General features: G+C 53.2%; 2 protein-coding genes across 6 annotated transcripts in view; one reads left to right on the plus strand and one right to left on the minus strand.

The window, feature by feature from the left end:
* The window catches only part of FCSK (fucose kinase), a 19,836-nt gene extending 7,163 nt beyond the window's left edge, over positions 1 to 12,673 (plus strand). For 2 of the 5 annotated variants that reach the window (XM_042480843.1, XM_042480841.1), the window contains 17 exons: positions 742 to 822; positions 1,029 to 1,151; positions 1,508 to 1,679; positions 2,185 to 2,312; positions 3,034 to 3,135; positions 3,670 to 3,840; positions 4,160 to 4,230; positions 5,050 to 5,414; positions 5,961 to 6,171; positions 6,972 to 7,138; positions 7,351 to 7,578; positions 7,939 to 8,082; positions 8,208 to 8,327; positions 8,927 to 9,114; positions 9,689 to 9,788; positions 10,281 to 10,504; positions 10,676 to 12,673. In XM_042480843.1, the coding sequence (XP_042336777.1) occupies positions 742 to 822; positions 1,029 to 1,151; positions 1,508 to 1,679; positions 2,185 to 2,312; positions 3,034 to 3,135; positions 3,670 to 3,840; positions 4,160 to 4,230; positions 5,050 to 5,414; positions 5,961 to 6,171; positions 6,972 to 7,138; positions 7,351 to 7,578; positions 7,939 to 8,082; positions 8,208 to 8,327; positions 8,927 to 9,114; positions 9,689 to 9,788; positions 10,281 to 10,504; positions 10,676 to 10,807 (2,727 nt within the window). In that variant the 3' untranslated portion in view covers positions 10,808 to 12,673. The other 3 variants (XR_006105165.1, XM_042480844.1, XM_042480845.1) reach the window with 3 other exon arrangements.
* On the minus strand, positions 11,423 to 22,154 carry COG4 (component of oligomeric golgi complex 4). The gene is made up of 19 exons (XM_042480853.1): positions 21,984 to 22,154; positions 21,346 to 21,428; positions 20,869 to 20,979; positions 20,337 to 20,511; positions 19,931 to 20,124; positions 19,618 to 19,723; positions 18,856 to 19,013; positions 18,520 to 18,578; positions 18,250 to 18,383; positions 17,877 to 17,995; positions 17,042 to 17,208; positions 16,518 to 16,683; positions 15,782 to 15,844; positions 14,934 to 15,050; positions 14,464 to 14,556; positions 13,826 to 13,909; positions 13,240 to 13,341; positions 12,318 to 12,446; positions 11,423 to 12,096 (listed from the first exon to the last, which is right to left on the minus strand). The coding sequence occupies exons 3-19, from the start codon at positions 20,932 to 20,934 to the stop codon at positions 11,962 to 11,964; spliced, it is 2,067 nt and encodes a 688-aa protein (XP_042336787.1). The 5' UTR covers positions 20,935 to 20,979; positions 21,346 to 21,428; positions 21,984 to 22,154; the 3' UTR covers positions 11,423 to 11,961.
* Between the last annotated feature and the right edge of the window lie 138 nt (positions 22,155 to 22,292).

Below are 22,292 nucleotides of genomic sequence, written 5' to 3' on the forward strand. Positions count from 1 at the left end.
CACATGGAAGTCGCCTTCGACCTTCATAAGACATTACAAACTGGACGTGTCTCAGTCTGCTGAAGCGTCATTTACAAGGAGGGTCCTCCAACAGATTGTGTCGGGGCCCACAGTCTTCTAGCAGCACTTCCCTCCCAGTTCGAGAGGGCTTTTGTAAATCCCAGAATACAGGAGGTTAGGACCCTGTCTGCTGGGAAAACGAACATTGGTACTTACCCGTGATACGTTCATTTCCAGCAGACAAGGGTCCTAGCATCCTGCCCATCCGGGTGCTGCCTGCGGCCTCTGACCCTGCCTGCCTGTTGGGGGACCTGTCTTGTTCTTCTTGTTGCTGGATTGGTTTTCTGAGTTCTTGTTTGTTCTTGGACTAGTTTTTTCTAAGGTGTGCTAGTTAACCCTTAGCTGATGTTACTAAAGTTCAGTTCCTTGGTTTACCTTACCAGTCGCTTGGCTTGTTATTGACTGAGGCTCAGAGGGGCTAGCTCCTCCCTAAATAGGGGCCGGTCTTTTGTTTATTGTCCCTGCCTACAGGAGCAAATAGGAGGCACTAAACCCAGAATACAGGATGCTAGGACCCTCGTCTGCTGGAAATGAACGTATCACGGGTAAGTACCAATGTTCGTAATCCCTCCACAACTCCAGAGTAAAGATCTGTGGGGCAGCAAAGGACGGGTGTTGTCTCTTTCTCTCACCCCCTCCCCCTAAATACACGGAGGTTTCATCCTGCTGTTTTCTCTGCAGGGGTTTGTGCAAGACATCCTCTACCAAAGTCCTGAAGACCAAATCCAGCAGTGTGTGGGGCCAGACGGGAAGGTCCCACTGGTAAGAGTGGGTCATGAACTGGGAACATGGGGGCATCATGGCAGCAAGGGTGTGGCATTCACCCCTGCATTCACCCCACCTCACTTCATCTGGCACAGGACCCTCACTCTGCAAGGTCTGGGGTTTTGGAGTGGGGGGCTCCATGCTGTAACTCCCTCCTGTGTTCCTTCTCTTTCCCTCTTTCTCCCACTGATGGTGGTGACCAGGTGTGTGGAATCGTCTTCTTCTCCTCCTCCGAAGCCGCAGAGCAGCTCCTTGCCACCCATGTCATCCCGCCCCTCAACGCCTGCACCTACCTTGGGCTGGACTCAGGAGCCCCCGCCATCCAGGTGAGCCTGCTTCCCTCCAGGGTCAAATGGCTTCCTAGACTTGGGGATTATGGAAGGTGCAGTGGGGCTGGTGGAAGACTTGCTCCAGGATGGACTGCGTTTGCTGGGGAGAGAGAGAAGCTGCCCACAGAGATGCCAGGGGTCCAGCCTGGGCAGCCAGGAAGGGGGTGTCCCTCCCTCTGACTCCTGACCAAAGTCTCTCCGTTGTCAAAGGTCTTGATGGGTAGTCCATCACATAACTTGGAAATTGTCTACTGGCTTGGCACTATGGGTAGATGTTTTGGTGCCCAGCCTTTGGGTCAGCAGGTCTTTGTGCCCGCTTCTGCCCTCATCCACCGCTCTGTCCCTGTCACTAGCTGTCCCTCTTCTTTGACATCCTCCTCTCCATGGCTCGGGGGGTGAGCGAGGAGGCCTTTGTGAATGGACTGAGCCCACGGACCGGCAGCGGAGACACCCAGAATGCAGTGGCCCTGAGGAGTGCCCGGTCGGTGCTGTGGAAGGCTCTCCACACCATGCCACTCACAATGGGTGAGCTCTCTATCCTTGTACCCAGAGGTCTGCCTCTGCTCTTTCAGTGTGCTGCCCCTGAGGAGGGATGAGTGGGAGCTACAGTACTCCTTAATGGGTAGCTAAAAGCTGTGGCATGGAAGGAGGGTCCTGCAAAGGAGGGGTGGGCCAGGCTGAGTGACCCTCCGTGCATTTGGTTAAGGTTGCCCTCTTGCCCTCAGAATGCAGCCCAGCATCTCTCTGGGGAGGCGAGGAGTTACCTCTAAAGGGATGGGAGGACAGGCTTTGTTTCCCCCTGCAGAGGATCACCCTGTCTCTATGTTCAGGTGTCAGGAGATGGGGAGACCATCCCTCAGGGCTACTGCCCCTTGTCCTTGCAGCAGCCTGGATGAAGGTTTCCCTCTGGTCAGGCTGGAGGACCATTAGCCTCTCAAGGTGACTGAACAGCTCCCAGGGCAGGAGACCAAGGTTTCCCCTCAGGGTCTTTGTGGGTCTGGGGGATTCCTGTGTTTCTCCTTCCTTGCAGTCTATATCCCTGACGGCAGCTATGACTACATGACCACATCTGCCAGCGACCACATCCGCCACCTCACGGCTTCTGTGGCCTCTGCCCATGGTGGCTCCTTCTGCAAAGTGGCACATTCCCATGTGGAGGTGGGTCCGTTGGGTGGGGGGGGGGCAGGGGCTCCTTCTGCTGGGGGGTCTCTTTGTGGGGTGGGGGGGGGGGGGTGGGCAGAGGAACCGAATGGACACGGGCCAGAAAAACAGGCAGAGTGACATGGGTTTCAGCAGCCAAATAAAACCACCTGCCAGGCCACCATCTGGACTGGGATGACTTTCTGTATATTTGCAGATCACCCACAGCAGTTTGTTCCGTTTCCAAGTTTCAGGTTTTGTAAAGATGAGAACTTGTTTTGGCAAGAATGGGCAAGTGGGTGGGCAACTGGGGCGGCTCCAGGAATTAGTTCAGTACTCTGTGGTCCTCAGAGGGCCAAATGGGCTCTTTGGTGCCTCTGTGTCCAAATGCCTTCTAGACATCTTCATGTTTAAAAATGCAACTTGTTTGAACATTGCTGTTATTCAAAAAACAAATGGCAGCTTCTTGAGGCTTCTGGGGCTGGCAGTCCCTTGGGAATTTTTCACCAAGAAAATGGCAGCCCAGCGGAGATGGTGGGGGCACAGGAAAACACTTAGGGCAAAGAGAAGGAGGGGCACAGGGATGGCTTTTGTCTGCAAAGAGCTACTTTGAAACCTCCTATTTTGGCTAATGCCATTCTGGACATTGGCCGGCAGACAGAACCACTGCAGCTGCAGCCAGGATGGCCAGTGGTTATCCCCAGTGACCATCTCCTCCTCCTGTTCCTCTTGCATGCAGGAGCCTCAGCTGCTGGAAGAGGGCTGCTCCGTCACCAACAGCCTCTTGGAGGGACCAGTGGCTGTGGGACCCGGGAGTGCCATCCAGCACTGCTGCTTGCAGGTATGCCACCCTGGGTAGCCATGGTGGGGGAGTTCCTCTTTCTTCTGGGCTTCAGAATAAGCACCTGGGCAATCTCCAGCTGCTTCAGGGTCGGACCTGGTCCCAAAGACTCTTTACAGGATCTTTGGGCCGAGGTTGGAGCAGAGGCAGGTCCTGCCCAGAGCAGGAGGTGGGCAGGAAAGGACACCATCCCAAGCTGCAGGGGTCTTGGCTGAGGGGCCGGAGGAGGACAGTCCATCCCCTGCCAAGGCAGACTGCCGCTCCAAATGCCTCTCGCCTTCAGGAAGTCCTTCCTGCTGTTTAGTGAGAATTCGCTGATCCTCTTGGGTCATGTCAACAGTCTTTGGAAACAGGTCTGCTCTCCCACAGGCATGGTCTCCCTAGGGGTCTTTGGGCTGCGTCATGACCCCTCTCAGCCTTCTCTTCTCCCAGTTACCTTGAAGGAAAGGCTGTGGGGCCTCATCAGGGCAGGGGGAGGGTTGGGGGGGTCCCCTTGCCCTTCTCTCAGTCTCTCTCCCCCCGAATCTTCTCCAGGGTCCGCTGCAGATCCGCTCCGGCTGCCTCCTCACTGGGCTGGACATGGCATCCTCCGAGGCCCTCCGTGGGCACCACCTGAAGGACGTGGTCATCCAAGGGCATGCCGTCCGGCTGAAGGGCATCACCTGCAAGGTGTTCACCTTGAGTGGCCGTCGCGACAAGTGGGAGGTGTGTGCCCTTGCTGTTTTGTTTATCCAAATACTTGTATCCTGCCCTGTGTCATAGGAACCCCAGGCGGCTTAATGTTGACGCTGTTTAAGGAATTGAAGATTTAAAAAGATTTAAAAGAATACCAATAATGTAAGAATTGTAAATAAAAAGCTCTAATTAAAAAGAGCAGAGAAGGCCCTGCTGCCGTGTCCTCAGCCGTGGGTTGGGGGTCCTGCCCAGAGCATGGGCCAGGGGGCATTTCAGGGCTCTCGGAGCCCCACAGCAAAGCCGCCTGCTTCCCAATGGCGACATCTGGAAATCCCTGTTCTCTCCTTAGAGTCTGGCAGAAAAAAACGGCACCTTCCTGAACGCGCGATGGGCTGCGCTCTTCCTCAGGACCGGAATACGGTAAGTGACCAAGTCCCTGTCCACACTGGTGGCCTCCATACCATGCCACACACCACACGCCACGGGAGTCCTTTTTGATGGTTCTTTTAGTTTCTGCCAGAGCTTGACACACCATTTGAGGCCATTTTTTGATGCTCTTTGGTGCCTCTGTGTCCAAAGGCCTTCTAGACTTCTGTTTTTTTAAGCCTTCAATAAAAGGGAAGCACAGTTAGGTCCACATTTTGGTGCTTGTGATGTTAGATAGCAGTATGTCTCTCACCACTCTCCATTTTGCTTCCATTTAAAAATTAATAAATATCTATAGGGTTGGACATGCTGTTTCTACATGATATAAACTGCTAAGGTGGGATTACACCTTTCTTCTTTGGTTCAAGGGTCACACAAATGGAGAAGCAATCCCTCATCAGTCTCATTTCACACAAGGAAGCAAAATAACACAGTGACACCACCAGCAGCTTACAGCAGTGGTGAAAAAGTTGTGGGGAGAGGGTTTACTGTTTTTTAAAAAGGTATCTTTGAAGAAGGCTGATCAGTTTTCTCATCTCAAAGGTGAATTAAAACACTCATCCATACATCCATGAAGCAACATCTTTGGTTAACCCTGGGCTGGTGTGTATTCTTAACCTGTACTTAGGTTTACATTTTGTGGCAGTTGAAGTTTGCAAGCCAAAGACAAGGGACAAAACAGCCCACGTTTGCTTATGGTTTGCGAGGGGTCCCCCTGCTTCTCCTCTCCTGCGGCTGCTCATTCCTCTGTTCCTTTGCTGGCCCCTTTTTTTGCTTTGCTCCCTCTGAAGCGCTGCCTCTTTTTCCAACCAGGAGACAAGACCTATGGAGTCGCGACGTCCCAGACAACTGCCAGCGCCTCATGAATGCCCACCTCTTCCCTGTGCTTCATGCTTCGGAGCCCCTTGGCCTGGGGGACCTGCTGTGGCTCTTGGGCGCCCCGGGGCCCGGTCAGCTGCATCGGTGGCAGGCAGCCTGGCGCATGTCCTGGGAGGAGCTGCGGGGCTGCCTGGACCAGGAGGCAGAGCTGGCCTCTCGGACGGCCATCTTCTTCCGCCAGGGGCAGAACAGGGCCCGCAATGCATTGATGGAGGGCAGCGGCCGGAGCCTCCTGCCCCTCCTCCGGTCAGCTGTCCTGGAGGGATACCAGGAGGCCATGCTGGACACGCTGGACGAGGGTGAGACACGGCTGGGGGCAGGTGGGCAGGGCAGGGGGTATGACCACTGCAGTGGCTCACTAAGCCAGCAGCTTTGGGGCCTTTAATGCAGAGTGCCTCTGTGTGTTGGTGAGTGAGTGTGCCTATGCCCCCCACAACAGCCCAAAGGTCCCACTGGTGCAGTACACCAGTGGCTGCATGTTTTTTGGGGTGGCAGCAAAGGGAGGCAGAGATCCCTCTTCCTCCAAGGTCTGGCCGGCCACCCCTCCATCCCTTCCTTCCATCTTTTCCTTGGTCTGTCTGCCTCCCCACAATATAGTCACACCAGTGTAGTCCCCAACGAGGATTGCAGCTAAAGGGCTTGGTGAGAATCTAGCTGCTGCCTGTTCCTCTCACCCTATGCCACCTGAGTCTCAATTTGGGGGGGAAATTGAGTCATTAATAGGTGATGGTGATAATGGTTCCCCCCCCCCCCCGCAGCCTGCCCAAATGGGCAGAAGAACAAGCGAAGCCTGCCATCCCTCACTCCTTCTTCCCTGATGCAGTTGTGCCTTCTTTGCCCCACAGTTGCCTCCAGTGCCAGGGACCCCGGAGTGGCCGCCCGGGCCTTGGCCTGCATCGCTGACCTCCTGGCCTGCATGGCAAAGGGGGAAGGGGGCCTGCGGAGCGGACCAGCAGCCAACCCAGCCTGGGACCCTGCCTTCCAACACCTTGAGAGGGGCAGCATTTCGGAGGGTGTCAGGGCCCTTGCCATGGAGAGGAAGAATTGGCTCCACAGGTACCTCTGGGCGCATGGAAGCGCAGGAGGGGATGCAGCCGATGGAGGGGTGCAAGAGCATCTCTCTGTGCAGGGAACGCTTCCCAGGTGGGCTTTGGGTCCCTTTGTGTTGTGCCATCCCCACACTCTGATGGGTCAAGGCAAGGTCTGTGCACCAGGCATGCTTTGTGGTTGTCAGAAAAGTAAGAATCCTAACAGAACTTTGCAATTCAACTTGACAAACAAATAGAATTATAATATACTAGTCATATGAGGAACGACTTAGGGAGCTGGGGATGTTTAGCCTGGAGAAGAGAAGGTTAAGAGGTGATATGATAGCCCTGTTTAAATATTTGAAGGGATGTCATATTGATGAGGGAGCAAGCTTGTTTTCTGCTGCTCCAGAGACTAGGACCCAGGGCAATGGATGCAAGCTCCAGGAAAAGATTCCACCTCGACATTAGGAGGAACTTCCTGATAGTAAGGGCTGTTCGACAGTGGAACAAACTCCCTCGGAGTGTAGTGGAGTCTCCTTCCTTAGAGGTCTTCAAACGGGCTGGATGGCCATCTGTCAGGGATGCTTTGATTGTGATTTCCTGCATGGCAGGGGGTTGGACTGGATGGCCCTAGTGGTCTCTTCCGATTCTATGATTCTATAATGGGGAGTGAGAAAGAGAAAGTTTGGATTGCAGATCTGGTGGTGGTACCAGAGTGCCTTTTGCAAGCAGCCAAGGTGGGGAAGGCTGGCAGACACTGCCTAGGCAGGCACAACCTTTTGCTCCCGCTGCCTTCCTGCCATCCTTGCCTCTATCTTCTTGCAGGCCAGTTCTACTGGTCCGAGCCGCCCGGCACTACGAAGGCGCTGAGCAGATCCTCATCCGCCAGGCTGTGATGTCTTCCTGCCAGTTTGTCCGCCTTCAGCCGGCAGAGCTGCCCCCGCTGGGCTGCTGGGTGACCGTGGAGTGTCCAGCCCGGATTGACCTCTCAGGTAAGTGTCTGGCCTGGTGGAAAGTCTTCCCTTAGGATTGGGGCCATGGCTGAGACCTGAGCTTCCCTCCTGCAAAGAACCACACTCTGGCAATGTCTCAGTGGTCCAGTATCCAGCAGGTGCCCCTTGGACTTTGCCCTGCCTGGTTGGGTGGTTGGGCCTGTTTTTGTGAGGGGACCTCCTTTCTGCCCCCCCCCCCTTTTGTCTTGCAGGCGGCTGGAGTGACACTCCTCCAATCACCTATGAGCACGGAGGAGCAGTGGTGGACGTGGCTGTCCTGGTGGACGGGCAGAGGCCGATCGGGGCCCAGGCCCGGCGCCTCGCAGAACCGGAGCTGCGCCTGATGAGTGCCAGCGGGAGCCTGGAGGGAGAGCTGGTAGTGGACCTGGTGTGTCGGGAGCTGGAGGACCTGAGGGATTACTGCCAGCCCCATGCCCCCGGTGGGTGCAATGGGGCAGCTGGGGTTATGCCGTCCTGTAACTGCTGGGCAGCCACGCAGAGGAGCTCCCGAGGTCAGGGGGTGCCTTTGCCCCTCTTTGGAAGGGGTCACAGGGGCCACTCATGGGCTGTGCCCCTTCCCCACCACACAGGGGGTTGTCCATCCATCCTTTTCCAGTATTTCCCCTTGTCCTGGCTGTGAGCCTTGATCTTCCAAACTTTCTTTTTCCTCCTTGCCCCAGAACTGGTGTCCTTACTTGGGTCTTTCCCAGTGCCATTTGGGGCACCCTGGGGCTTTGGGGGGGGGGTTAGTGGTTTTGGGCAGAGTCCGGCCTTTATTCCTGCTCTGTCTCTCCTTCCAGGAGCCTTGCTGAAAGCAGCCTTCATCTGCACGGACATCGTTGACCTCTCTTCACAGAAGCCTTTACGCGAACAGCTGACTGAGCGCTTTGGAGGAGGTTTCGAACTCCACACCTGGTCTTGTCTGCCCCATGGATCAGGGCTGGGTATGTGCTGCACCTGAGCTCAGCCAAGTGGGTCCAGTGATGAGTCTGGGACCCATTTTCCACTTCTCTGCTGGAGAAGGAAGGTAGAGGTGCCTCCCAGCCATCTTGACCCTTCTCTCTGTCAGGCACCAGCAGCATCCTGGCAGGGGCTGTGCTGGCGGCTTTGTACCAGGCGTCTGGGCGCTCCACCTCCGTCCAGTCCCTAGTCCACGCTGTCCTCCACTTGGAACAAGTCCTCACCACAGGTAAGAAGCCCAGCACTGGCATTGGAGCCCAGGAGAGTTCACTTGTTTGAGCTGCAGCCCCTGGATCCTCCCATTCCCCACTGCCCTTGGGTCTGGGATCCTGGGAGCTGTAGTTCGGGCTCTGGGTTAGAAGTGGGGCGCGCTCCAGTGTGAAGTCTAAACCCTGTATTGGTGGTGTCTTAATATATATGTTCTAAAATTGCTTTGATATTATGAATAAATGGTATTTTAATGTTTATATGCCTGGGAAAAAGCAGGATATAAATGAACTAGGATACAAGCAGCAGCAATGTGGAGAACTAGTAGTTAGATGTGTTGGCCTTGGAGACCTGGGTTCGAGTCCCTGCTCAGCCCTGAAAAACCTCTGGGTGACCTTGGGCAAGCCACTCTCTTTTGGCTGTAGAGAAAGGCCAGGCTGGCAAACTGCTATAAGCAATCTTGCCAAGAAAACCCTATGATAGGTTTGCCTCATGGTTGCCGTAAGTTGGAAAATACTTGAAGGCGCAGAAAAGGACAAAGACAGTACTGTAGTAGCCATAGTAGAAACAGCAGCAGGGCTCCTGGTCCCTGTGGCCTCAATGGCCGCCTTCCTTGCGCAGGTGGAGGGTGGCAGGACCAGGTGGGCGGCCTGTTTCCTGGCCTGAAGGTTGGGCGCTCGAAGGCTCAGCTGCCGCTGAAGGTGGAGGTGGAGCAGATCTCCATTCCAGAGGGCTTCATGAAGATCCTCAATGAGCACCTCCTCCTCCTTTACACGGGGAAGACCCGTCTTGCACGCAACCTGCTCCAGGTACAGTCCCACCAGAGAAGGAGACCCGGCCGGAGGGTCCTGGCTGGCTGCAGGGGCAGGGGGTCTCATAGAGTCTCTGGGGGCAGGTTCTGTGTCCTGTGGTCGGGCGCAGGGCACCAAGGCCACCAACCTGCCAGATGTTTCCAAACTTGTAGCTGCTTTTCTCTTTTGTCCCCAAATAAACTTGCCATGTTTTGGCCCTCCTGGAACATTTTAGACTTGGGAAAGATTTTTCTTTCCAAACAGGGATTGAAGCTTGCCCAAGCTGTGCTGGCTAGGGCTGATGGGAGTTGTAGTCCAGCAGTGTCTGGAGGGACACAAGCTAACCACCTCACTTTCCTCATCTAGTACCTTCTCAAGAGGTGTGAGCGGAGACAGGACGGCCATTTTGGAGTAGAGGACTGTGGTGGGAGCAGAGGCTGTTTGCTGTGAAATCATGCCTCGGTTGGCACACTCTCAGGCCAAGCCCAGACCCTTCCTGGCTTTGAACCTGAAGTATGACACTGTTGGGCAGTTAGGGACATAGCAAGACAGCCAGCCCTTCTTACTATGGCACCTTTTCCTGCCTTTGCAGGACGTTCTCAGGAACTGGTATGCCAGGATGCCCACCATCGTGCAGAACACCGATGCTCTGGTGGACAATGCAGAAGAGTGTGCCCGGGCCCTTCAACAAGGTACAGACCCACAGCTTGACCTTGTGCCCCCCACTTGGGCCAAGGGAGAGGAAAAGAGGCCATGAGATGTGCGCTTGGGGCACGAAGGTGGCTGCCCTTGAGTTTCATTGGGAGCCCCAGTGGATCACCCAATGCCCTGCAAAGTTTGTAGCGGGGGTGAGCCTCCAGTATTATTGTTGAATTGCAGCTCCCATCAACCCTATTCAGCACATCCAATGGGAGTTTCAGTCCAACAACAACATCCAAAGGGCTGAACTTTATCCCTCCCTGGCTTAAAAGGAGGCAAAAAGAGAAAATGGGCTGCTGGGGAGCTCTTCCTCTTTGTAAGTGTTTTCTGCCTGTCTGCGCTGCCCCACAGAAAGGGGGATCCCTCTGCCCCTGCACTGTGCCTGAATGCCTTGTGGCCCTTCCCCAGCATTGGGGAAAAGGCCTGTGCAGTTGCTCCTTTGCACATCCCTGGGAGTTTCTTGCCTGTCTTCCTTCTCATCCCAGGCGATCTCTCTCTCTTGGGCAAGTGCCTCAACTGTTACTGGCTGCAGAAGAAGACCATGGCACCAGGTTGTGAACCTTTGGCCGTCAGGCGCATGATGGATATGCTGGAGCCACTGGTCTATGGACAGAGCCTGACTGGGGCAGGAGGTGGGGGCTTCCTCTGCATCTTAACACAGGAGCCCCGACAGCAAGAGCTCCTGCAGAAGATTCTGGCAAAAACAGAGGTGAGAGGGAGGAGGCCCCCGTCTGTCGGTTAACCCTCCCTCCACATTTTCTTAGGATTGGGAGGAGGAAAAGATTTCACTGTGGACCAGATTCCTCCTATAGAGAAGGGAGTGTTCCTGTCTGCACAGCCGCAGCAGGAGGTTTATGCTCCCTCTGCATCTTCTTTTCAGGGCCTGGGAAATGTCAGCATCCACATGGTGGAAGTAGACACGGCCGGCATCCAGATGCACTTTCAGGGAGACAAGGATGGCATTGTCCAGCCAGCGGAAGGACTGCCGCTTTCCTTGCCCACAGCCTGCTAGGAAGGCCAGGCCAGGCCAGAGCGTTCCCCCAGGGTGACTGATAAAGAACCACAGCAGATCTTCTGCTGTCTGGACTGGATGGAAATGGAGCACAAGAAGCCCCTGGCTACAAGCTGGCTCTCTCAAAACGGGGTGGGGGCAGTGCTGGATGTAAGTGGAGGGCAGCCCAGGGTTTGTCAGTGGAATTTACAAAGCCATCCTTGTGTTTTCTACCTGCATTTGCCCAGATTTGCAAGAAGAGGAGAAAAGCTCTGTCAGTTCTTGGGATAAAGGCCTGGAGGAGTCCAGCACACCTTTCTAAATGGCACCTCAGGGAAGCCCCCTCCCCTCGGTGGGGGGGGGGGGCACGAGAGCCTCCCCCAGTTCCTTTCGGGAGTCTTGGGCAGATGTCCCTGAAGGTCTGTGTTGAATGAGAGTCCAGCACATCTAACAGAATGAGGTAAAGCTGAAAGTGGATCAACACAGAGCTTTTCTCTCCAAACTTTATTTCCTTCAGCAGCTCAATGGATCCAGACCAGGTCTGGTTGGGGACCAGATCACTGCCATTACATTTGTTTCTGTTCTAAACTACCCAATATCTTTTTAGCCAGCCATAACTGGAGGATAAGGTCAGAATGATGGGTAAATAGTCTTTATTTGGCAGCCAGTGACCAACTGCTAATCTGAATAGATAAGAAAGGTTGTGTATATACTGTGATTTAAAGACTCGAGGGGGGAGGGAATGTGTACTCATAGATAAAAGATAAATTTGCACCTTTCAAGTTCCCGACATTTAACTCACAGGTTGAGCCAGTTGTTCTTTGTGAAGGAGACTTCTTATCTTCTGCAACTCTAGCTAATTTTTGATGTTGAAGAACCTACTCTCTTTGAGGAGAGGGCCAAAAGGACCCTCAATAAAAAGTCACAAGCACAAAATGCATTGCGTGGACTTCAAAAATTCTGTCCTCTTGAACGTTTTCTGGGAAGAAGCAGAAGTCCAGAAGAACTGTTGTTTAGGTATCTGCCCAGAGGAAAGCATCTGTGAATCCCACAAATTTTAACCTAAGCAACTGTAGTGGGAAAGAGCCTTAAGTCACAGATTTTGACTGGCCCTTTTGGGGAGAACACCCAGCTGAGTTCCTGCCAGTACAAAAGGAGAGCGCTCTGCATGGGCATCAGAGGCGCAGCCGCTTGATGTCTTCGCTGCGGAAATCCATCCGGAGTGCCAGCACCTGACGGACTTCGGCCGGGGTCAAACGCCATGTCAGTGGTCCTGAGTTTGGCCCCCAGTAGTCTAAGATCTCCGTTACCTGAGGAGAAGAGGGAAAACAGAAATCATTGAGCCTTTTTAAGGACATCCCCTCAAAGGAGCAGAGACTGACTCTGTTCTTTGAAGCAGACAAACTTGGCACTGTGTTCATCTGAAATTCCACAAGGAAAAAGAAGGTGCCCATCAGCATTTTCAATGTGGAGACCTGGGACATGCAATGGGCAGCACCTTCTCCAGGACCCAAGAGCAAGAACTACTCACCCGTTCCAGGTTGAGGATGGTGGCCATCTGAGAGAGCCGGGCAAACTTGTCACGGATGGTCCAGGTAGTGACTGTGGTGAGGTAGGCAATAAGGGAACGCAGCTCTTTATCAAATTGCAGCCCACCAAGCTGAAAAAATAAATGTGTGGTGATAGTGGGGCAGGAGATTCTTCAGAATTTGGTGGGAGGTCTGCTGAGCAAACCCCAGCCGTTCCCCTCAAGCCGTTCACTGCCACTCTCGGAAAAAGCCCAAGAAATTTATCAAGCTGGTGGGCTTGGGTTGATGTAACTTCGGTATGAGTACCACTTTGTGAAACTGATTTGAAATAAAGGATCAATATGTTTGTGTAAAGGAAGACAGCAGAAAAGCTGAGATCTGTGCAAAGCTTTTAAACATGTGGCAAATGTTTATTCCAGATGACCTTTTCCAAAAGGAAAAGGGAGCAGGCAGGCAGGTCTAAGCAGTGTTCAGTTCTGAGAACAGCTGAGGTCATGGAGGCACAAATGGGGCCTCAAAGCTCTTATGACTACCTCAGGACCACCTGATTGCCAGGGACACAGAAGGGTGCTCACTCTCCTAGCCCCATTTGCTCCCTGAGAGCACTGGCCACCCAAAGGGTCTCCTGGCTCCTGCACTCTGTTGTGGGACCCCTCCTTGCCATCATGAGCTTCCAGGAGGAGGCAAGGGGATTCCCACTCTCCTCTTGAACATGTTGCCTGTGGCACCTGCTTCACCTGAGGAAGGGGCAAAGCAGGTCTTTCTTAGGTGCAGTCAAGATGTTTGTGTAAAGGAAGACAGCAGAAAAGCTGAGATCTAGTAGGCGGAGGATGTTTAGAATGGGAGGATTCTGCTGGCCCATATTCCACCTGCAAACCCTCTTGGGCTTCCTCTGCTGAGGCTTGGTCTGTAGCCCTTCCTTACCCGATTGAAGGTGGACTTGAGGACAACCTTCTCCAGTTCGATAGCAATCAGGCTGGTCATCAGACTGGTGAGGCTGTCGTAGATGACTGGCGACAGTCCTGCCTGCAAGTGAAGGCCAATGGCTTGGTCTCAAAGGGAAAGATGGCTGGAAGTCAAGAGGGACAACCCAACTCCTCCCCCCAGAACAGGCACAGCAGAGGCCCCCAGCCCCTAAGTGTGGCCCCAAAGGGTTCCTGGGTGAGGAAGACCCCAACTATGGTCAAGAGCAATTCCATGAGCCTCCGTTATTATGTGGCCACTCTGCTACAACCTGCAGGGTTGCCAGAAACCTATGATCATGGCCCAAAGGGAATCACAGTGGAGCCAGAACAGTGACCCATACAGGGAAGGATGGGGAGAGCAGGATTGCCTTGGCTAAGCAAGTGGAGGCGGACTGAAGGGAGGCCAAAGGGAGTCTCCTTGGACTGGACCAGCAAGCCAAGGCTCTGGGCTACCCTCACCCTCCGCCAGAGCTTTGGGAACTAAGGTGATGATGGCTGCTGCATCTCTTCCCCTCAGAGAGGAGCTTTCCTGTTTCCAAACGCACCCTGAACTCCCCCATTTGCTGCTCCAGATTCAGAATGAACTGCTGGACCCAAGGGTCATTGGCTTCATAGTCATTGAATTCTTCCTAAAACAGAAAGGGGATGACTAAAAAAATTGGAAAAGGAAAATCTCCAAAGACTGTGAGGTGCCAGAGACAACACGGCGTGTGTGTGTGTGCATGGATGGCATCTTTGCACTTTCCAGGAAACAAAGGATTGTTTTCCATCCATCCCCACTGAACCCTACAAGGGGAGAATGCTATTTCTTCACTGGACTGCCCTAACAGGCTTTCCTACAGAGTTCTCCACATCTGCTCCTTGCCACTCAAAGGCTGGTATCCGATTTGCCCTGGAGAGGCCAGAGACATAGGACACACTAGCAATCCATGTCAAGCTTCCAGAAAACTTAGCAGAATCCAGGGTGGGCCCTAAAGGCATCTCTCATACACCAAACAGCACATCGCACACTTTGGCCCTCCCACTTTGTCCAGATCACCTTCTGCCCCACAGCCAGAAGGGGTTTCTCTGGAATCTTGAATTTTTGATGTCAGGTCAACTGGCCTCATGATTTAGGTGCCTGCAGGTAGGCAAGAACATCTTTGTCCCCAGCAGCCCCTTCTGTGCAGATGACAGGACTCACCTCCTCAATGTTATGGGAGACAGAGAGGAAGAGGTTGATCCAGGGCTTCACTTGGGGCTTGATGGCTGAGTTTGTGAGTTCATTCAGACCGTCCTGGTGAGGAGTGAGGAAAGGACAAGCATCAGATGCTTGCTTAACAGAGACCTCTTCTGTCGCTAGCCACTGTTGGCCCACAAGGGAACACAAAAGCAACTGGGAGCCTCACCTAGACCTGGCTGTTCAACTTTTCACCTTGCAGGCCTTGAGAATGTAACACTCCTTGTTGGCTCCCTTTCTACTTTTTGCCCAAAAGAGAATACTTCCCATATAGCTGAATGGTGGCAGCAGAAAGATCCCTGCAGCCTGGGCTGGACATATCAGCTTAAAAGCTCTGTTCAGCTTGGGAATCAACTGCCAGAGAAACAAACTACCAGGTTATTTGAAAGAAATCCCTCCCATTGAACAGGTGTCTCAAGAAGCCACAAGCTCACCTGTAACAGATCTCGAAACTTGTTGGAGACACCAGCCATGTCTGAGAGGCAGCTGTCGATCTTGGCCTGTGCCTGTTCCCTTCCAAACCCTTGGCTGAACAGCTTTGCACAGTCACTCTGCACAGAAGCAATACAAATCCCTAGAGCTACAAGAATGATGGTGAGGTGCGCTGGGAGGGACGAGGAGCACTCTCTCAGCAGAAAGCATTAGATTTTAACAAATTACAGCTGACCGAGGGAGAAACGTGGCCTTTCTTTGACTGCAGAGAGCGCCAGAGGACTGAAGAGTCTTCTCGGGAGACTTGCCAGGGGGACCAAAAGGGTGGCCATAGATGATGGGGGTTATGTGAATGTATGAAACAGACATGGGCCTTTATCCCTCCACCCAACAGCTCTTGGAAAGAAGAGGGAGGCCACAACAGCCCCTGCTGGAAATCAGTTTCTGGACAGTAGCATGACAAAACAGGACTTTCATTCTAGACCAAGTAATCCTATCGCACATTTGAGCAGAAAAGAAGTCCCCACATATTCTGAGTGTGCCAGGGCTTAATCTGGAGCACAAAAGGCATCCTATTTTTTCTGCATGACCAATCATGCAGGATATGGCTTGGTGAAGAAGCAGAGAAAGCCACCATGAAGTGCAGGGGAGAGAGCAGACAAAAACTCAGCACTACAAAACAGGAATTTCAGACTAGACAAAGTGATCCTATTACCTATTTGAGCAGAAAAGAAGGTGGAAAGCCAAGAAAGTTAGTGCTCAAGATGGGGAAACTAATGCAGTAATAAACAAGCTCCCCCACCCTGAAACCTTGCTCTTTCATCCAGAGCAGACAATTGGCAAAAGGTACCTCAAGGGTCTTCTTTAGGGTCATGATGTTTTCGCTGCAGACTTCCACGTTGTTTAGTGTCACCTGGAAGTAAAACCCAGAGAGAAAGGCTCAGACTCCTCTCCCATTTCCCCACTGCCAGAAGACGGACAAACAGGAGCAACATGGCAGGCAGCAGCAAGAGGAGGGCTGAAAATGGAGGAGAACAGAAGGAGAATCTTCAGGCACTCAGCCACCTGCTGTGCCTTCCTCCAACAGAAGCTGTTCATGGGAATGAGGGCATCAGAAAGCAAGAGCCCAAACAAAGGCAGTGGCAGGAGAACAGAGTTCATGTCAAATGAGGCAAGAGGCAGACCGAAGTCGCAGGGGCTTCCTGTGTTCTCAGAACACGAGCTCAGCTACTACTGCTCAGTGCCAGCAGGAACAGCTAGATGTCCTCTAAAACTAGTAGCATCTACCAGTTCCTTCCATCCACTAAGATCCCATTGTGAGATGGGGTCTAAACTGCAGCCTACAAGGCCACATGATAATTGGACTTTTGTTTCTTCTCTGATTGTGCCCCTTTTGTTCCACCTACCCTGATGAAGGAAGCTGGAGAACCCCCAAATGTGCATATTTTTTGGTGTCATTCCTGTTGGCCAGGCAGGAGGTCCCTTCCTGTCCCTCTGAAAGTCTAAGATCACCTGCTCACCTTCCCACCCACAGACCTGCCCTTGCCCTGTCCCAGCATGGCAGGCAGTGAGCCACCCATCCTTACCAGGAAGGACTGCTTGGCCTCATCAGTGCTCTCAATGCCTTTGGTGTCAAATTTGCCCTGCTGGAGGCTGCTGTGCATGAGGCTCACGGCGCTTGTCACCCCTCGCTGGAAGTCCTGGAAGGGGGTGGCTGGGAAGCCCACCTTCAGCTTGTTGCACAAGACCTCCCTGCAGAAGGTAAGAAGTGCTGAGAGAGAGAGAGGCTGGGAAGAAAGGCCCCAGGGGAGAGCTAGCCAGGGCTCTGTGGCTTCTCCAGAAAGATGGTGGCAGGTGGCAGTGAGGTGGGGTGAGGTGTTGTGCTGAGAGTCCCAGGGATGAGGGTCTGCTTGGCTTCTCTGGTGGCAGCCATGTGACTAGATTCCAGCTTGTCTTCTGCAGGCACAGGCCTTTGGGCGAAATGCCCCTTTCCTGTGGTTTCCCATTGAGGTGAGGAAAGTGGAAGCCCTTCCCTGCCCCCAGTGTGCTCCTCCATATCACTCATTTCCAAAGGGGTTCCCTTGCCAGTCCCCCTTCTCCCAGGACACACCTGAAATCGGACTCCAGCTCAGTGATGGAGTGGTTGATCATGGCACAGAGGCAGTCGATGCTGGAACTGGAGAGGGCCCTCCCGATGCATTTCTTCACGATGTAGAAAACATCATCCACCATGCTGGAGGTCAGCTGCCCCTTCTCACACGTGTCCATGGCAACGGCCTGGCAGACAAGTCAACACCCAACAATGACGTGTCAAGAAAGGCTTGTGGGGCAAGGCTTGCCCCTTCTTCTCTAGAGAGCCAACGGGGACACAAGCTGCCCAGGCAGGTCTCCTGTTCCCACTCTTCGCTTCCTTCCAGGCATCACAAACCCTGCAACACTACCAGGCCAGAAAATGGAACGAGGGCTTCTCCTCTTTGGAGGGAAGTCCAGAGACACTTCCTCCAACATACTGGCATGTTTGCAAGGCACCACCAGGAAGAGGAATCTGGAAAACCTCAAGCCTCCCATGAGCTGCTCCAGAAACCAGGCCATGAACACAAGTATTCAGGTTACAAGAAAAGCTATTCCACCTAAACACTGATAGTAAGAAATGTTTGCCAGTGACAGAGACTGCGTCAGAGGACTCTCCATCTCTGGTGGTCTTCCAGCAGCGGTTGGAGGGACATATCTCAGAAGTGTTTTAACTTCATATCCCTGCATGGGAGGAGGCTGGACTAGTTGGCCCTTGCAATGCTTTCCTACTCTATGATTCAAAGGCCTTCTTCCACAGCTAAGCCAATGCCACCTGAAAACCCTTCAGAGCCCTCAGCCTCCCCACTGCGCTTTTGGGTGGGCTTACTCTGACTTGAAAAAGTAAGGAATGTAGCTGCAGGGGCAGCCCCCACCTTGTTCACTGTCTCCCTCATGAAGAATTCCTCCATGGTGATGTAGTAGCCGATCAGCTCCTGCATGGCGCAGCTCAGAAGACAGTGGTGGAGCAGCTTGTCCAGGCTCTTGTGATGCTCTGGGTGGGAGAATCAAGAACCAGGCCAGAAGATCAGGGGACTGGGGCAACAAGAAAGAGACTGTTTGCCAGCCCACTCCTGCTCTCAGAAGAAGCTTGCCTGGCTCAAGATCAGAGCCGGAAAAGGAGCCCCCACCCATTTAAGAAGGAAACTGAGCTGTTTCCGAATCAAACCAGTCTCTAGGCTGGGGGGCCTGAGCAGTTGCAGCAACAGCTGCAGAACCAATGTGGGAGGGTTTTGCTTTCCTTTTCACCTTGCTTCACCTCTTCCGGTGCCATGGAATCTCCCACCTCAAAATCGGCAGTGATGCGCCTCCTAAGGAACCTCAGGTACAGCTCACTTCGGGCGTTCATCAGGGTGACCTCGTTCAAAACAGGATCCAGTTCCCTAGGGAGACAGTCAAACTTATGGGAACTTGCCTTTCCTTTCTAAAGAGCCTTCTGAACAGGAATTTGTTCACATGGATCTTATCAGGATCTTATCACACAGAGATAAGGCATATCACGCTCTTCTGGCCCCCTACCTTGGTTCAATTTTTTCTGCCACTGAACTCCTCATCATGCTGTTCTGAACCTGCTGGAACTGTAAGGAGAAAGAAGAAATGAAAAGAAAGAAAATTTGCCATCTGTCTCTCACATACCTGCTACACTTTTTCCTTTCCATGTGCCACATCACAAGTGACGGCAGCCAAGAGAGTCGCCCTGCAATGTGCTCCTTGCACATCAGCCCCATGTCAGAGAGAGAGAGACAGAGACCCTCACAGGCATGTGCAAGGCAACACCCAGGGCACCCAGTCATAGGAGACCCACCTGGAAGGGCCCCATAGCCCTTCTTGCATGTCCTGCCTCTTGTGTCTCACCTGCCTGTGGTAGTCTCTCTGCTGTACAAACTTGTCCACAACCTTTTCCACCTGTCGGTCACATTCAGCCTGCAGGTGCTTGATCATTGTGTAAAGCCTGCCTGGCCCATAATAGGTCTCCACAATAGGTTGATGGGTCTCCACAACACGGGCAATCCCTGCAAGAGTGCAGAAGCACATGAGATGGCCCACCTCCCACCTACATGACTGCTGGGAAGGACTGGGCCCTGTGAAGATCAAGGCAATTCACATCTGGACTTATGTAATGCTGTGCCAAGAAGAGCACCTAAATGCTATTGGTCAGCTCCAGATACAGTAGGCCAGCTGAATTAATAGCATTCACTTATGTTTGGGCTGACATTTTAACCCTTATTTCAGTGGGCTGATGTCAGCTGGGACTAAACAGCAAGATTCAGGTTGTTATCCTCATGGCCATCTCTTCAAGAGCAACCAGATTATACAACCTTGGCACAGCCATCATAAGTCAGATAGCAACAAAGGACACAGCCTTTCCTCTGGAGTCACCAAAATTGTGTGGAATTTCTATAGCCCCATGAGGAAACTTGCCTTGCTCCATGGGCACACACAGACAGGACAACTTTTTATTTTATTTTAGCCATGACACCAGGAAGGCATCAGCATAAGGACAAAGAACATACCAAGCAATTACCGCATTTTCACCTCATTACACATGTGTGTATGTGTGTGTGTGTGGGGGGGGGGAGCAGGGAGGAAGAAGGAAGGTTGGAAGGGGCTAGTTACCTTCAAAGAGGAGAGTCAGGGTGTCTGCAAAGATGACTGCAGCTCGACGGTCCGCCATGTCCGTTTTCATCACCAGCTGCAGGTTCTCCTCAGCTTTATTGGCCACCTGGAAAAAGAACTGTCTTCAGTTTGCGTGGATAACCTCCTCATAGGACAGGTATCTTTTGCAGGTGGTGGTGGGAGCCAGTGCCCAAGGGTGAGGCCCAGACCCAATAGGAGGGACTGCCAGCCCAAAGCAGCTCAGGACAGATCCTGACTTGGACAAGTGAGCCCTGTTCCCTCCCACTGCTTGGTCTACTGATCCTGCATTTACCTGTCTGCAGAGGTACTCAGAGAACTTGCTCAGTCCTTCTTCATGCAAGCCGAGGAGAGGGAAAATCTTGAAAAAGCGCTCCACCTGGGGCAGGTCTTCCTGCTTTGTGGCGACATCAAATTTCTCCGTCACAATCACCTTTAGTCGCTGCTCTGCCTCCTGCAAGAGCTTCAGGTTGGCATCAATGATGCTGCCTGCCAGGGAGAGAGGCATCTGCAGTGCCCTCTTTTGCTGCTCCAGAAGCGGCAGCAGAGGAGGGTGGAGCTCTTCTTATTAACATATTCAACAAATATGCAAATATATTCTGAAATTTTCTGTCCAACGCACAGACACGACAAACTTCTTTTTAAGAAATCACGATTCACTGCAGTCAATTCCAACACAATACATAAATAAAATCCGATACCTTCTTGGCCCTGTCGGCTCAGCTCAATGACCGATTTGTCCAGCGAAAGGTAGCGATGGATGTGGGCAGCTGCTTGCTCATAATCTTCATTCCTCAGGGCTGTCTGAACTCCATCCATGCAGAACTTCAAGTCCAAAATGTCGTCTGCTCTCTGGATGGCCTGGTAGAGACGGTTCTGCGAGAAGAAGGGCACTCCGCACCATTACCTCTTCTCCCAGCAAGCCAGGGGAAAGTGGAGTAGACCAGCTCATGATGGCTGCAAAGAACTGGAGAAGAAGCACCCCGCCTCCTCTCCCCCCCGGCTGCAAGCGCTCCAGTCAGTCCCACCATCCAGCCCCCAACACAGCAGATGCCTACTCCCTGGACGCATGTTGCATGATGCTTACACTTGTTCCATTTCTGTCTTATCCTTCTGACTCAGGGCTGCTTTCAATTAATCAGAATGAAATACATTTCATACACAAGATCAATAAGAACCGAACGCTTCTAGAGCGGGATTTGAAAACAATCCTATCCTGCTTCTCATGGTTACCTTGGCAAGATCAAGTTGCGGACCTTGCTGTGACGTTCTCAGCCAGGTTGCGGTGAAGGTGATCATCCCAGCCAACTGCTTGGCATCTCCCTCGATCAGCTCAGGTTGGGGCTGGAAGGAAACAAAGGACAGAAAGCATCATCTCAACCAGAAGCCACTTTGGCAATCTGTCACAGAATCTAGAGTTGGAAGAGACCCCCAAAGGGCCTTCTTCTGCATGCAGGAACTCTCAATCAAAGCACCCCATTGACACCCAGCCTCTGCTTTAAAGATAGCCTCCAAGGAAGGAGACTCCGCCACAATCTCCAAGAGAGTATGCTCCACTGTGAAACAGCTCTTTCTCTCAGGAGCTGGAATCCTTTTCCTGGCAGCGCTGTCTCTTCCTGGCAGCTCTGGCATTGTTCCCACAGTGCATCATTACTACTACTACTATTACTCATGCATCCTTGCTGCTGCTGCGCAGGATGCGCCACTCACCCCATGCGCTGGAGGGAAGCCATCTTGCCCTCGACGGTGCCCTGTTGCTCCAGAAGCATCTCCAACTCTTCCTCTACCGTTCTCTGAAAGCAGAGCAAAGGGAATAGCGTCAGTATCCAAGGCAGTCCTTCTGAGGCCAAGAGCAGCCAGAGCGCTTGCAGGGCCTCCTCAGCAGCGGAGCCTCACTGGCGGGGCTCCCTTCCCCTCAAGACAGGGCTTCTGCCTTATTTACTTGCGCAGACTTTGGGGAAAGAGCGCAAGGGAGCAGCCTCTCTCTCTGAGGCGACTGTTTGCACTGCTTCCTCAGTGGGAAACCCATGGCCACAGACACTTGAAGAAGCAACTGGAGAAGCAGCCAATGACACGTTGGTCTGCCTTGAGCTCCTCTGAGGGAGCGTTAGGTACAAGCCACATTCACAGTGGTCTGAGCCTCGGGACGACGGCCGTGGGACCAGGGTTCGGGTCCCGACTCGGGCATGAAGCCCACTGCTAAGTCACACTCTCTCAGCCTCCTCCTCCTCCTCGGGAGGCCATGCGAGCGCCCTCCGGAGGGGCCTGGTCTACTCTGCCGGGGATGGATGTGGGTCCGAGGGCTCCGGGCTCCCCTTCCTTCCCTCTCTACTTGGGGTTCCCCGCACCTCCTCGGCGCAGAGGCGGCTGTAGGCGTCCTCCAGGTCCTGCAGGTCGGTGAGGGAGCGGAGCTGCTCCATGGAGAGCGAGGAGGAGGCGCCCGCCGCCTTCCGCCCAATATCGCCCCTCTCAGGCGCCGCCATCTTGGCGCCGCGAAGAGAGAGCCATAGAGCGGCGCGGAGGGAGCGGCACTTCCGGTTTCCCTGTTTGCTTTCCCTCTGTCTCCGCCCTGAGAGAAGACCCCTCGAGCCTTTGCAAATAGGAGACTAACGCAAGTGCCTGAACGGAGGGAGGTGCGAATAGGGCTCTCCGCAGCG

The sequence above is a fragment of the Sceloporus undulatus genome, chromosome 8 (assembly GCF_019175285.1).
Source record: "Sceloporus undulatus isolate JIND9_A2432 ecotype Alabama chromosome 8, SceUnd_v1.1, whole genome shotgun sequence".
NCBI classification, from domain to species: domain Eukaryota; kingdom Metazoa; phylum Chordata; class Lepidosauria; order Squamata; family Phrynosomatidae; genus Sceloporus; species Sceloporus undulatus.